The following is a 16,254-nucleotide window of genomic DNA, read 5'->3' as shown; positions in this document are numbered from 1 at the left end:
TTTTAGTGATCACAGAGTTTCTTTCTAGGTGCTCACAGACCGTTTGCTTAATGATCTGCTCTAGAATCTTTCCTGGGATTGATGTCAGGCACATCAGTTAAAAGCCATTGAAAAAGAGAGGTCTTGAAAGCTCTCATTACGGGAGTCCAAAACATATGGCGGGCACCAGGTTAGGGAAGGTGAATGGAGGGGAGCAACACACAGGTGTTCCTGTGATTAGGAAAACCTCTGCACCTAGATGGAGGAGGAAGCAGTGGCACCTCTAATCGGTGAAGGTCCTGTGTGAGTGCTTGGAGGCGGTTGGAAGCTGGATGGCGGCTAACAGATTGAGGTTGAATCCTGACAAGACAGAAGTACTGTTTGTGGGGGACAGGAGGAGGGCAGGTATGGAGGACTCCCTGGTCCTGAATGGAGTAACTGTGCCCCTGAAGGACCAGGTGCGCAGCCTGGGAGTCATTCTGGACTCACAGCTGTCCATTGAGGTGCAGGTTAATTCTGTGTCCAGGGCGGCTGTCTATCAGCTCCATCTGGTACGCAGGCTGAGACCCTACCTGCCTGCGGACTCTCTCGCCAGAGTGGTGCATGCTCTGGTTATCTCCCTCTTGGACTACTGCAATGCGCTCTACATGGGGCTACCTTTGAAGGTGACCTGGAAACTACAAATGATCCAGAATGCGGCAGCTAGACTGGGGACTGGGAGCGGCCGCCGAGACCACATAACACCGGTCTTGAAAGATCTACATTGGCTCCCAGTACGTTTCTGAGCACAATTCAAAGTGTTGGTGCTGACCTTGAAAGCCCTAAACGGCCTCGGTCCAGTATATCTGAAGTAACATCTCCACCCCCATTGTTCTGCCCGGACACTGAGGTCCAGTACCAAGGGCCTTCTGGCGATTCCCTCATTGCGAGAAGCGAAGTTGCAGGGAACCAGGCAAAGGGCCTTCTCGGTGGTGGCGCCCGTCCTGTGGAACGCCCTCCCATCAGATGTCAAAGAGAAAAACAGCTACCAGATTTTTAGAAGACATCTGAAGGCAGCCCTGTTTAGGGAGGCTTTTAATGTTTAATAGATTGTGTGTTTGCTTGTTTTTTCCATTTTTCTGTTGGAAGCCGCCCAGAGTGGCTGAGGAAACCCAGCCAGATAGGCGGGATATAAATAATAAATTATTAGTTGTTGTTGTTGTTGTTGTTGTTGTTGTTGTTGTTGTTGTTGTTGTCTTATATCAACCAGCCTTTGCTTTTCCCTTCTTGCATTCGGTCCACTCCTCTGTTGAAGCTGAGCTGCACTGGAACGGAGTGGAATTAACTATGAGTTCTGTTTTAAAACATGAATGCCTTCCGAGCCGTCTCCTTGTAACAATTAGGGCATTTGTTTCCCGAGGCTTCTTGTGATGACGATCATTCTTCCCCTCCGAATTCCTTCCTAGCTATCTCTTGGACCGCCTCCTAAATTGCAAATAGAAGCCTCTGCCTTGGAACTGCGTGTTTCCCGTTTTTTAAGACACCGTCTTATAACTTTTTCCCTCAAAGAAACACAGGGTGGCTTACTTTCGGTGGGATGTCTTATTTTTTTATTATTGGTACGGTTTTTACGGCTCAGGGCGCTCCTGGGCTCTCTTGAGTGCTCGGCGCTGCAGCAGCCACCGGTTCCGGGTGGTGGGGCAGCAGGCGTCCTTGGCCACTAGGGTGGGTCATAAAAAAAATATTTTCGGAAATGTTTCCTCCCTTGATCTTATCTCTGGCGTATGGTATAAACATAGTCAAATTTTAAATTTGGGACAAATCGGTTAATATTTAGACCCTGCTCCTCCAGATTGAAATTTTGTCTCAGTACGAGTGATAAAAACATAGGAATTTGACTCCTTTAATTCTCATTATGTTAAATTGTGAACTAATAGACATAAATTTTAGGCTTTTTGGAGAGCAAACATAGTTGCATACTATTATTTTCTGCCATGTTTATTTATATAAGAGAAAACATGTTGATAATTAACATGAATAACCAAATGGTTTTGAAAACATTGTATGGAACAATGAAGCAAACGGTGTACTCAACAAGTAAACATAAACAATAAAACGCCACTCATATTATGTGTTGCATCAAAACATCACATTATACTTGGTATAAATTGTACTAAATGCTGACATTTTGTGTAATTAATAAAATTATGCCTTATGCAATATATACATTGCACATGTACACCATATTACTGTATATCATGCTAAAAATATGCTTTTATGCATTACACTAAATGTCTATTTGGCGCAAAGTCCTTCTTTGTCTCTTGTCTCTTGGGTAAACCCAGCCAGATGGGCGGGGTATAAATAATAAATTATTATTATTATTAGGGAATTTAGAGCGATTGTTCATTGTTGTTTTGATGGTAGCATCACGTCTTTTCTCTCCAATAACTATCCTAGAAGCTCTAGTCACCGCCTACTAGTAACATCCCACAATTTTTCATGTAAATTATCAACATGTCTGATCTTAAATAAATGAAGATTGCAGAAAATAATTGTATGCAACTATTATTGCTCTCCATAAACCCTATTGGCCGGGCCAGGCGGAGGCCGCTGGCTCAGGTGCTCCCTCCGCCTGCCGCTGCAGGGTGCTCCAAGCTCCTTGGCCGGTCCAGGCAAGGAAGAAGCAGGGAGCCCAGCGGTGGCGGCAAGCACGGAAGCAGCAGGGGCGGTGGTGGACGAGAAGGCGGAGCGCGGGGTTGCAGCCAGCAAGGCGGGCGAGCGATCAGCTGTTAAGTGGAGATTTGGAGCGGCACTTCCCAGCTGATCGCGCTCCTGCAGTGCCGGCTGCATGGAGTGACTCTGTGAGTGGAGGTGCCTGTGGGGGTTGGTTTCCGCAGCGCGGAAGCATGGCTTATTTTCAGGGTATTACTTATATTTCTCAAATGCTTCAAAACCCTGCCATGGCTTACTTTATGACTATGTATTAAAAAAGGGGAAACAGGGTGTTTGCAGATGTGTGTGTGTGTGTGTGTGTGTGTGTGTGTGTGTGTGTGTGTGTGTGTGTTTGTGTATTTTCAAAAAGTTCTAACATGTCCACATTTATCTGTTTTTCTTGCTTTGCTTTGCTTTGCTTTTTCTTTTCCTGTGTTTCAGGGTTTACCTGGACCTATAGGAGAACCTGGTCCAAAAGGCAGCCGGGTAAGTGAGAGAGATCCCTTTATTTTTATTTTTATAAGAAATCTTGATTGTTTAAAAGCAAGCTTATATGACACACAAACACACAAAAGCAGTACTCACAAACATAAACTTCCCACTAACACTAACTACACAACATACAAAACACATTTTTACTATCACTTTCTAACTCAGGGTCCGCAAACTAAGGCCCGGGGGCGGGGGCGGCCCAATTGCCTTCTAAATCCGGCCCGCGGACGGTCTAGGAATCAGCATGTTTTTACATGAGTAGAACGTGTCCTTTCATATAAAATGCATCTCTGGGTTATTTGTGGGGCATAGGAATTCATTCATTCCCCCCCCCCCAATATAGTCCGGCCCCCCACAAGGTCTGAGGGACAGTGGACCGGCCCCCTGCTGAAAAGGTTTGCTGACCCCTGTTCTAACTTATATTCCAAATTCTAACTTTCAGATGACTTCCAATTAAACTTGCTGTAACTTATCCTCTATTCGTATCTTTATGCACAGTTTTACTATATACATATCATTTTCTTTTCCCTTCTTTTCCCTATATTTAACCTTTATAATGTAAATTTCTTATATACAGTACTTTAATATTTCTTAAATAATCTTTAAATACTTCCCATTCTTTGTTGACTGAGAGAGATCCCTTTTTAGACATTTCCAAAACAAAATAAAAAAAATCCTTTGAGACCAACTAAGTTTGTCATTGGTATGAGCTTTCATGTGCATGCGCACTTCTTCAGATACACTAAAACAGAAGTCACCAGACCCTTATATATAGTGAGAGGGTGGGGAGGGGTGTTACTCAGAAGGGTGGTGGGAATGGGTGATTGACTGACTGACAGCTGTTGACGACCGTTAACGACTGCAATTGGTCTTACAGGAAAAAGCAAGGGGTGAGATGGCTAAAGATAGTTTTATCATGTACTGTATAATGAGATAAGAATTCAATGTCTTTATTCAGACCAGGTCTCTCCATGGTTTTAAGCTTGGTAATGAGTTGCAATTCAGCAACTTCTCTTTCCAGTCTGTAGCACCTTAGAGACCAACTAAGTTTGTCATTGGTATGAGCTTTCGTGTACATGCGCACTTCTTCAGATACACTGAAACAGAAGTCACCAGACCCTTATGTATAGTCAGAGGGTGGGGAGGGGTATTACTCAAAAGGGGGGTGGGAATGGATGATTGGCTGATAGGAGTGGTAAACCTGTTGATGACCGTTAACGACTGTTAACGACTGCAATTGGTCTTGCAGGAAAAAGCAAGAGGGCAGATGGCTAAAGAAAGCTTGATCCTGTAGAATGAGATAAGAATCCTATGTCCTTATTGAGACCAGGTCTCTCCATGGTTTGGAGCTTGGTAATGAGTTGCAATTCAGCAACTTCTCTTTCCAGTCTGTTTCTGAAATTTTTCTGTATTAAAACAGCTATTTTGAGATCTTGTATAGAATGTCCTGGGAGATTGAAGTGTATGTTCTGGGAGATTGAAGTGTTCTTCTACTGGTTTCTCTGTCTTGTGATTCCTGATGTCAGATTTATGTCCATTTATCCTTTGGCGTAGGGTTTGGCCTGTTTGTCCAATATAGAGAGCTGAAGGGTATGGTTGGCATTTGATGGTCTCTCCGTGGTTTTAAGCAGGGCCATCTCTAGGCCCGGGCTGGGTGGCACAAGGCGCCAGGGAAGGGGTGCCGAATGGTGTCTGGGAGCAGCGCGCGGCCATTGAGCTTCTTCTCCTCTTTTTGCCCATGAAGCAGAATCAGCGAGACTCCTGGCTAGAGTGGCACCATACGCCTACTGCCATTCTAGGCAGGAGTCTTCCTGATTCTGCTTACGGCGCGCCTCTTGGTGGGCACCCCTCAGGCGCCGGTGCTGCCACCGCCCGCCCACCCGCTCACCCTGCTCTTTGACTCCCGGCCATCGGGGACATGAGGAGGACGAGAGGCTGGGCGCTGCACGGCACCGCTCGTCCCAGCAGAGGCCTCTGCGCCGGAGGAGCAGGCGGCGCCCTAGAGGACGACCAGGCAGCCCGGCCCGCCTGCCGCAACGCCTCCATCTCCTTTTCCGCGCGCATTTCCCTTCCTGTGAGAAGCCGCTGAGAGACCCAGCAGAACTAGGAAACAACTCTCACCTTTGTCCATAGCCTGACGGAGATCATCAATGACTGGGAAGATACAAGCAGGCCCACAGCAGTTCATGGACACTTGGAAGCAATAGGTCCCCTGAGAGAACAGGCAAGGCTGGTTCAGGGAGAAGGTAAGGTTTGCTGCCTAGATAAGATCCAGTGCTCCACACAAATCTGGCAGCAAGCCTTGGAAGGCTTCCTTTTGCAGCAGCTGCTGGCAGGCAGGGCAAGCAGATCAGTTCCAGCGGCTCCTCATTCCAGGACAGCAAGCCTCATTGGCCCAGGCATTTAAAACCCAGAGCCCTATAGGCTGGCAATGACCTGTGCTCCCTGTTTACATGGGTGCTTTGCTCCCATTCTTGCCAGAAGCACAAGAATGGGCCACTTTGCTGTCAGGGGTTCCTTAGCAGCTGTTCGTCACTGTTTCCAGAATCATATAATCATAGAATCCTAGAGTTGGAAGGGACCACAAGGGCCATCCAGTCCAACCCCCTGCCAAGCAGGAAACACCATTAAAGCATTATTGACATATGGTTGTCAAGCCTCTGCTTAAAGACCTCCAAAGAAGGAGACTCCACCACACTCCTCGGCACCAAGTTCCACTGCTGAACAGCTCTTACTCTCAGGAGGTTCTTCCTAATGTTGAGGTGGAATCTTCTTTCTTGTAGCTTGAATCCATTGCTCAGTGTCCGCTTCTCTGGAGCAGGAGAAAGCAACCTTTCTGCCTCCTCTATATGACATCCTTTGATATCTTTGAACATGGCTATCATATCACCCCTTAACCTTCTCTTCTCCAGGCTAAACATACAGCTTGGAAGAAGCTGGCTGGACTGGTGGCTGAATGAGAGTTTCAGCACTGGTAGGTGGGATAGGACTTTACATTGCATCTGAAGCAGCAAACTAGTTTTGGGACCCTAGGTCGGGCCCTGTGGTAAGCCCTGCTACAGTCAGGGAACTCTCCCTGCTGTCTTTTAGCATCTGTCACCTGAGGCGGTTGCCTCACTTTGCCTCCTGCCCTGAAGCAAATATCAAAGTACTTCCCACCCTGCTTCCATACTTAGTTAGTTTACTACTTGTGTCCCCCACCATAATAATAATAATAATAATAATAATAATAATAATAATAATAATTTATTTATTTATACCCCACCCATCTGGCTGGTTTTCCCCACCCACCCTGGGCGGCTTCCAACAGAAATATTAGAATACACTAATTCCTTAAAAATTAAAAGCTCCCCTAAACAGGGCTGCCTTCAGATGCCCTCTAAAAGTCTAGTAGCTGTTTTTCTCTTTGACATCTGGTGGGAGGGCGTTACACAGGGCGGGTGCCACTACCGAGAAGGCCCTCTGCCTGGTTCCCTGCAACTTGGCTTCTCGCAGCGAGGGAACCGCCAGAAGGCCGTTGGTACTGGACCTCAGTGTCCGGGCAGAACAATGGGGGTGGAGACGCTCCTTCAGGTATACTGGACCGAGGCTGTTTAGGGCTTTCAAGGTCAGCACCAACACTTTGAATTGTGCTCGGAAATGTATTGGGAGCCAATGTAGGTCTTTCAAGACCGGTGTTATGTGGTCTCGGCAGCTGCTCCCAGTCACCAGTCTAGCTGCCATATTCTGGATTAATTGTAGTTTCCGGGTCACCTTCTAAGGTAGCCCCACGTAGAGCGCATTGCAGTAGTCCAAGCGGGAGATAACCAGAGCATGCACCACTTTGGCGAGACAGTCCGCAGGCAGGTAGGGTCTCAGCCTGCGTACCAGATGGAGCTGATAGACAGCCGCCCTGGACACAGAATTGACCTGCGCCTCCATGGACAGCTGTGAGTCCAGAATGACTCCCAAGCTGCGCACCTAGTCCTTCAGGGGCACAGTTACCCCATTCAGGACCAGGGAGTCCTCCACACCTGCCCGCCTCCTGCCCCCCACAAACAGCACTTCTGTCTTGTCAGGATTCAAGCTCAATCTGTTAGCCGCCATCTATCCTCCAACCGCCTCCAGGCACTCACACAGGACCTTCACCGCCTTCACTGGTTCTGATTTGAAAGAGAGGTAGAGCTGGGTATCGTCCGCATACTGATGAACACCCAGCCCAAACCTCCTGATGATCTCTCCCAGCGGCTGCATGTAGATGTTAAGAAGCATGGGGGAGAGGACGGAACCCTGAGGCACCCCACAAGCGAGAGCCCAGGGGTCTGAACACTCATCCCCCACCACCACTTTCTGAACACGGCCCAGGATAGCAGGATAACGAAATGGAACTTTCGAAATGGAACTTTCCACACCAAGAGTGTGGTGGAGTGTCCTTCTTTGGAGGTCTTTAAGCAGAGGCTTGACAGACATATGTCAAGAATGCTTTAGTGGTGTTTCCTGCTCGGCAGGGGGGTTGGACTAGATGGCCCTTGTGGTCTCTTCCAACTCTAGGATTCTATGATTCTACTAGCTGACCTGGCCACGCGTTCCTGTCAGCCCTATGTCAAGACTGCTTTGATGGTGTTTCCTGCTTGGCAGGGGGTTAGACTTTATGGCCCTTGTGGTCTCTTCCAACTCTAGGATTCTAGAGGGCTACAGATCTTCCCTTTCCTCGGTTCCTGAAGGTCTTAGTTCTAGAGGGTCTCTTCCAACTCTAGGAGTCTATGATTCTATGTTCATGGGCAGTCTACCCCAGACTGCAGTGGCTAGAGTAGCAAACAAGCTGGGAACGTTTGGGTCTCCTGCTTGGGTTAGGTGGACTTTTGGTCTAATCCTGAAGGGCTCTTCTAGTGCTAGGGCTTAGCTTTGTAAGGAGGGAGCCACTCGAGGGGCCAAATTTTGACACCTCTTCTTCTAACAGTGAACCCTCTGAAGCCACAGTAGTGCTTTGCGTCCTCACTTGGGCTCGCTCAATCTGAGTGTGTTCACTTTCGAGAAGCTTCTTCCTCTTCTCCATTCTACCCTCCTCTTCTTCACTTTTATTTGAAAGAAGCAGAGCTCTAGTTAACTGCCTCCTACTCTCCCCTGCAATTCTAAGTCAACGTGATGCTCTGAGCCAACGAATCCATCCCCCTGGTTGTCATGTGCTCTTTTTCCTTGTGAGCAAGTAAATGCTCCCAGCTGGCTCTCATCACCGGAAAAACGGCAAGCGATAAACAAAGGTTGACCCCATCAGAGGTTTTCATTCTTGCACAAGGGCAGAAGGCGGGGGAAGGGGCCAATCAACTCTTTAATATCCTGTCATGACAGGCTGTTCTACAACACAGCCTATCCCCCCAGCTGTCCTTTTAAAAAAAAGTCTGATGGAGATAACAAACACATATCCATCCTCAAAGAATGAGGGGGCATTGTCATTTCAGCAGTTAGTTTTTGAAGCAGAGAACCAGATGGGCAGTGTATAAATAAATAAATACAATTATTTTTAGTTGGGTGAATGAGAAGGCATTGGAGGTGGCTGGCCAGAGTTAATCTGCAAATTGGGCATGGAGAGAACATTAGACATAGGATGGAAGGGTTCCATGTGTCATTGTGAAAAGGATCTAGGAGTCTTGGTGGACCACAAACTTGACATTAGTCAACAGTGTGATGCAGCAGCTCAAAAAGCCAATTCTGGGATGCATCAAGAGGAGTATATCATCTAGATCAAGGGAAGTAATAGTACCACTGTATTCTGCTCTGGTCAGACCTCACCTGGAGTACTGTGTCCAGTTCTGGGCACCGCAGTTCAAGAAGGATACTGACAAGCTGGAACGTATCCAGAAGAGGGCAACCAAAATGGTCAAAGGCCTGGAAACGATGCCTTATGAGGAACGGCTTAGGGAGCTGGGTATGTTTAGCCTGGAGAAGAGAAGGTGAAGGGGTGATAGGATAGCCATATTCGAAGATATCAAAGGATGTCATATAGAGCAGGGAGAAAGGTTGTTTTATGCTGCTCCAGAGAAGCGGACACGGAGCAATGGATTCAAACTACAAGAAAGAAGATTCCACCTCAACATTAGGAAGAACTTCCTGACAGTAAGAGCTGTTCAACAATGGAATTAGCTACCAGGGAGTGGGGTGGAGTCTCCTTCTTTGGAGGTCTTTAAGCAGAGGCTTGACAGGCATATGTCAAGAATGCTTTGACGGTGTTTCCTGCTTTGCAGGGGGTTTGACTGGATGGCCCTTGTGGTCTCTTCCAGCTCTATGATTCTATGACTCTACTAGCTGACCCGGCCACGCGTTGCTGTCAGCCATATGTCAGGAATGCTCTGATGGTGTTTCTTGCTTGGCAGGTGGTTGGACTGGATGGCCCTTGTGGTCTCTTCCAAATCTATGATTCTATGAAATATATCTACCTGCAGTAGAAAAAAGGCATTTAACCGTCAAAGTGAAGGATGGGGAATAATCCTATGGAAAAGGGCCATAACTCAGAGTTAAGATACCTGCTTTGCACTCAGAATGTCACAGGTTCCAATCCTGGTATCTCCTGGTAGGGTGGGAATGTCCCTTGTCTGATGCCCTGGAGATCTGCAATAATGTTTAAGCGGGGGCTTGACGGCCATCTGTCAGGGATGCTTTGATAGTGTTTCCTGCTTGACCCTTGTGGTCTCTTCCAACTCTGGGATTCTGTCTTGTCAGTATTCAACCTCAACCTGTTAGCCGCCATTCATCCTCCAACCGCCTCCAGGCACTCACACAGGACCTTCACCGCCTTCACAGGGAAGTGCATAAAAAGGCTCCTGCTTCCAGTTAGTACCTCACTGAAGCAACATGGTGTTTTCCTGAACCCTGGCACACACACACTGGTGAATTCCCTAACACTATGATTCTATGAGGAAACACCATCAAAGCATTCTTGTTATATGGCTGACAGCAACCCGTGGCCGGGTCAGCTAGTAGAATCATAGAGTTGGAAGAGAGCACAAGGGCCATTCAGTCCAACCCCCTGCCAAGCATTCTTGTTATATGGCTGACAGCAACGCGTGGCCGGGTCAGCTAGTCAGATCTGTAGAGGGCTACAGATCTTCCCTTCCCTCGGTTCCTGAAGGTCTGAGTTCTTTCCTCCCTGGTGGGGTTCTGACACGAAATGCCAGCAGCAGAAACTTTTCTATACACTCACAGCTAACCTGGATCCGAGCTCCATTTCTCCCAGGTCCACCCTGAGCCAGCCCAGGTAAGGCCCTAGCTGGCTGGCACCTGCCTTCCTTCTTGGAGTCCTCATGGTCCCTGGTGTGAGCGTATGTGCCCTTGGACTACATCGTGGAAGCCAACACCATGCAGTCCATGGGCAAATACACTTGCTCCAAGGTGTATTTCATCACGGCTTCCCTGGACCAGCGCCAGAAGATGCTTTGCTTGTTCCCAAGGTACAGGACTTGACCCCAACCCACTGCATCAGAGGAGACCAAATGCTCTTTGTTTTTTTCCCTCCCCCTTCCCTCCATAGGGGTACATTGGACCACCAGGATTATTCGGGCTGCCCGGTGCTGACGGAGAACGAGTGAGTTTTTTCCTTCTGTGTGCCAAAACTGCCATCTGTCTTGGCTTTCTCATGTTGTCCATGCTGCTGTCTGTCTTGGCGGCTGCCAGGGCCGGCACGTCCATTCAGGCGACCTAGGCAACTGCCTAGGGCGCCAGAATGGAGGGGGCGCTGGCCATCCTGCCCGCCCCCCCGGTGCTGAGTGGCCAGAAGCCGCTGTACAGCTGACAGGCGCAGTGGAGGTGGCCCCAGGCTCGCGCTCCCCGTACGAAGCTCCGGAGGTGTGCGGGAGCGTGAGCCTGAGGCCACCTCGCTGTGCCTGTCAGCTGTAGAGCGGCTTCAGGCCGCTATCCCGAGAGGGGTGCACGTGCCTCCAGAGAGTGGCCTGAAGCCGCTCTACAGGCTACAGCTGACAGGCGCAGCGAGGTGGCCCCAGGCTCGCGTTCCCACGTGAAGCTCCGGAGGCACGCAGGAGAGGGAGCCTGGGGCCACCTCCCCATGCCTCTCAGCTGTTTTTTTTCTAATTTTTATTTTTTATTTTTTCTATTTTCTATTTCTATTTTTTATTTCTATTTTCTATGTTTATTTTTTCTATTTTCTATTTTTTCTATTTTCTATGTTAATTTTTCTATTTATTTTTTCTATTTTCTATTTTTCTATTTTCTTTGTTTATTTTTTCTATTTTCTATTTTTCTATTTCTATTTTTATTTATTTATTTTGTTTTTTATTGGGAGGGGGCACGCCAGAAGGTGATCTGGCCTAGGGCGCAAAAAACCTTGCTCCCAAGCAGAGTCGCCTTTTCAGGAGGCCCAGAGAAAACGAGGTGGCAGCAGTTTGGTGCCATTTGCCCGTGAGATCTAGCAGACTGGTGTGATTCTGTGAGGCCCCTTACATCCATGTTTTGTGGACAAGCTTCACTCAAAAGGAGGATTGATTCCTGCTGCCACATGGCATCAGTGGGTGGTTAGGTTGAAATGTTCACACCCAAAACAGAAGGGGGAGAGGGTGCTGCTCCAAATGTGTTGGGGTTTTCCCCTCACCACACAAAAATGCCCTTTCAAGGGTCCTCCAACCCTGGCTGTTTTGATTGACCCACATCCCTGACTTGTGTATACAGAAAACTTTCCTCTCTCTGAAACAGGACAGTATTGTTGATAAGGGGAAGACTTATCTCAGCCCTACACACACAAAAACAGCTGGCCTTTTATATGCATCTACAGTGGTACCTCTACTTACGAATTTAATGCATTCTGAACGCACATTCGTTAGTCAAAAAAAATTGTAAGTCAAATCCCATAGGAATGCATTGGGAGAAAAAATTCGTAAGTCGAAGCAACCCTGTCTAAAAATTCGTAAGTCGAAAAAATCCTATCTAAACCGCATCCAAGATGGCGGATGGAGCTCCGTTCGTAAGTAGAAACATTCGTAAGTAGAGTTATTCGTAAGTAGAGGTACCACTGTATTGAGATCTGGGCCTCAACTGGGGCGGGGGTCAGGGAGACACAGACACACACACACAATATTTCAATGTTTGAATTGTACTCTTCCCCCCCCCCGGTAAGTGGGGGTGGGGAAGCTTTCTCAGTCCAAGAGCCACATTCAGGGCCTGTGCTAGGGTTTTTTGCACCCTAGGCGAGATCACCTTCTGGCGCCACCCCCAATAAAAAAATATAAAAATAAAATAAATAAAAATAGAAAATAGAAAAAAAATTCAAGTAGAAAAAATAACAATAAAATAAAAATCAGCTGAGAGGCGTGGGGAGGTGGTCCCAGTCTCCTGCTCCCACGCGCCTCTGGAGCTTTGCGCGGGAATGCGAGCCTGGGGTCACCTCGCTGTGCCTGTCAGCTGTAGCCTGTAGAGCGGCTTTAGGCCGCTCTCTGGAGGGCCTCGGGATAGCGGCCTGAAGCCGCTCTACAGCTGACATGCACAGCGAGGTGGCCTCAGGCTCGCGCTCCCGCGCACCTCCAGAACTTTGTGCGGGGCACCGGGGGGCGACGCTCAGCACCGGGGGGCGACGGGCGGCAGGTAGGCTGGCCAGCACCCCCTCCATTCTGGCGCCCTAGGCTCTGCCCATGCCTGTAGAAAGGCTCTTCTTCAAGAATGGCTTTCTATAGGGTTTTGACAGATACAGTCATACCTCGGTTTGAGTACGCCTCGATTTGAGTATTTTCAGTTGAAGTACTCCGCGGACCTGTCTGGAATGGATTAATCCACTTTCCATTACTTTCATTTTCTAAAAAAATAAATAGACAACTATTTAAAATAAATAGGTTTTTATGGGTTTCCTTGTTAAAAAACATTAACAGACAACATAGTTACAAATGCGAACATTCTTCATCTACATAATTCCTTTACAAAAAAAAAAAAAGAATGAAGAAAAAATTATATAAGAAAAAGCAGACAAGGAGAAAAAAAGAAAAAAGAAAAAAGAAAAAACAACACATAAAATAAAAAATAATAATCATTAATTAAACATTGTTTGCATCTCTTCTATTTTGACTTCCAATTTACCTCTCTGCAATTTGTAAACTTTAACCTTACTATATCGCACAATTATTAACCTAATTACATCGTTATCTATTCCTTAATTTACATTGGGTTCAGTTGTGTTCTGCCAGGTGGATTTTCGATATCTTGTTATTTACTATACCTGTATAGTCGTCAAAAATCCTCCATTCCTTTTTTATTTTCTGTTTTGTCTGCCCTCTAATTCTTAGTGGTGACGTTAGTTAAACCACAGAGTCTAGGGCTTGCTGATCAGAAGGTCGGCGGTTCGAATCCCTACAACGGGGTGAGCTCCCGTTGCTCGGTCCCAGCTCCTGCCCACCTAGCAGTTCGAATGTGCAAGTAGATAAATAGGGACTGCTCCGGCGGGAAGGTAAACGGCGTTTCCGTGCGCTGCTCTGGTTCACCAGAAGCGGCTTTGTCATGCTGGCCACATGACTCGGAAGCTGTCTGCGGACAAACGCCGGCTCCCTCGGCCTATAGAGCAAGATGAGCGCCGCAACCCCAGAGTCTGACACTACTGGACCTGATGGTCAGGGGCCCCTTTACCTTTACCTAGGATAAAACCTTAGGGGAGGGTAACACCGGGGTCAGACTGAGTCAGTCCAAAGGACAAGCGGAACAGCTCCGTCTTGCAGGCCCTACGAAAAGATGACAACTCCCACTGGGCCCTAGTCTCCCGAGAAAGAGCGTTCCACCAGGTCGGGGCCAGTACTGAGAAGGCCCTGGTCCTGGTCGAGGCCAGTCTAACCACCTTGTGACCCGGGATCTCCAGTATGTTTTTCTTTGTGGACCTTAATGTCCTCTGCAGAGCATACCGGGAGAGGCGGTCCTGCAGGTACGAGGGTCCCAAGCCGCATAAGGCTTTAAAGGTCAAAACCAGCCCTGTAAACCTGACCCTGTACTCCACCGGGAGCCAGTGCAGCTGGTAAAGAACTGGATCAATGTCATCCCGTGGCAAGGATCCCGTAAGGAGTCTTGCCGCGGCATTCTGCACCCGCTGGAGTTTCTGGGTCCGTTTCAAGGGTAGCCCCGCGTATAGCAAGTTACAATAATCAAGCCTAGAGGTGACCATCGCATGGATCACAAGAGGGTATCCACTGCCTATCTTAACACCAGAGGTGGGGGCAGGGACTGTAGGGAAAGAGGTGGTTAGAGACTGGCACAAGGCTCAAGGCCAGACAGGGATTTTGAACCTGGGTCTCGCCCGTCCTAGAATTAATAGCTCTTTCCCATCAGCAGTGTGCCAGATATTCCCAAATGAAGTCCTGAATGGGGTAACTGTGCCCCTGAAGGACCAGGTGTGCAGCCTGGGAGTCATTTTGGACTCACAGCTGTCCATGGAGGCGCAGGTCAATTCTGTTTATCAGCTCCATCTGGTACGCAGGCTGAGACCCTACCTGCCCACGGACTGTCTCACCAGAGTGGTGCATGCTCTAGTTATCTCCCGCTTGGACTACTGCAATGCGGTCTACGTGGGGCTACCTTTGAAGGTGACCCGGAAACTGCAATTAATCCAGAATGCGGCAGCTAGACTGGTGACTGGGAGCGGCGCCGAGACCACATAGCACCGGTCTTGAAAGATCTGCATTGGCTCCCAGTACGTTTCCGAGCACAGTTCAAAGTGTTGGTGCTGACCTTTAAAGCCCTAAATGGCCTCGGTCCAGTATACCTGAAGGAGCGTCCCCACCCCCATCGTTCTGCCCGGACACTGAGGTCCAGCCCCGAGGGCCTTCTGGTGGTTCCCTCATTGCGAGAAGCCAAGTTGCAGGGAACCAGGCAGAGGGCCTTCTCGGTGGTGGCGCCCGCCCTGTGGAATGCCCACCCATCAGATGTCCAAGAGAAAAACAGGTACCAGGTTTTTAGAAGACATCTGAAGGTTTTTAGAAGACATCTGTTTAGGGAGGCTTTGAATGTTTAATACAGTGGTACCTCGCTAGACGAATGCCCTGCTAGACAAATTTTTCGCTAGACGAATGGGTTTTGCGATCGGAGGTTGCCTCTCAAGATGAATTCGTTTTGTGGAAAATTCGTCTAGTGAATCGCGGTTTCCCATAGGAATGCATTGAAATTCAATTAATGTGTTCCTATGGGCAAAAAAAAACTATAAATAAAAAATTTAAATGCATTCCTATGGGATTCACAAGACGAAATTTTTGCAAAACGAATTCGTATTGCGAGGCAACCTCTGATCGCAAAACCCATTCGTCTAGCATCAAATTCGTCTTGCGAGGCACCACTGTAAATTATTTTATTTCATTTTTCTGTTGGAAGCCGCCCAGAGTGGCTGGGGAAACCAGCCAGATGGGCGGGGTATAAATAATAAATTACTACCACTACTACTACTATTACAGTGGTACCTCGGTTTATGAACACAATTGGTTCCGGAAGTCTGTTCATAAACTGAAGCCTTCATAAACTGAAGTGAACTTTTCCATTGAAAGTAATGGAAAGTGGATTAATCCTTTCCAGACGGGTCCGCGGAGTACTCAACCTGAAGCGTACTTAACCTGAAGCATGGGTGTAATTGGTTCTGGAAATCTGTTCATAAACTGAAGCGTTCATAAACTGAAGCGAACTTTCCCATTGAAAGTAATGGAAAGTGGATTAATCTGTTCCAGACAGTCTGCAGAGTACTTAAATTGAAGCCTTCATAAACTGAAGTGAACTTTTCCATTGAAAGTAATGGAAAGTGGATTAATCATTTCCAGACGGGTCCGCGGAGTACTCAACCTGAAGCGTACTTAACCTGAAGCATGGGTGTAATTGGTTCCGGAAGTCTGTTCATAAACTGAAGCGTTCATAAACTGAAGCGAACTTTCCCATTGACAGTAATGGAAAGTGGATTAATCCGTTCCAGATGGGTCCGTGTAGTAGTCAACCTGAACCGTACTTAACCCGAAGCGTGGGTGCAATTGGTTCCAGAAGTCTGTTTATAAACTGAAGCGAACTTTCCCATTGAAAGTAATGGAAAGTGGATTAATCCATTCCAGACGGGCCCGCGGCATTCGTAAACCGAAAATTCATAAGTCGAGATGTTCGTAA

The 16,254-nt window shown here is 47.7% G+C and overlaps 1 protein-coding gene across 2 annotated transcripts in view; it reads left to right on the top strand.

Moving 5' to 3' along the window:
* Positions 1 to 16,254, top strand: part of LOC118084239 (uncharacterized) — a 281,031-nt gene that overhangs the window by 67,478 nt on the left and 197,299 nt on the right. For both annotated transcript variants that reach the window (XM_060270659.2, XM_060270658.2), the window contains exons 10-11: positions 3,115 to 3,159; positions 10,670 to 10,723. In XM_060270659.2, coding sequence (XP_060126642.2) covers positions 3,115 to 3,159; positions 10,670 to 10,723 — 99 coding nt within the window. The remainder of the gene's footprint in view (positions 1 to 3,114; positions 3,160 to 10,669; positions 10,724 to 16,254) is intronic.

This window comes from Zootoca vivipara, chromosome Z2, assembly GCF_965207765.1.
Source record: "Zootoca vivipara chromosome Z2, rZooViv2.hap1.1, whole genome shotgun sequence".
NCBI classification, from domain to species: domain Eukaryota; kingdom Metazoa; phylum Chordata; class Lepidosauria; order Squamata; family Lacertidae; genus Zootoca; species Zootoca vivipara.
The sequence above is the reverse complement of the archived record's forward strand: the minus strand, read 5'-3'. Positions and strand labels throughout refer to the sequence as shown.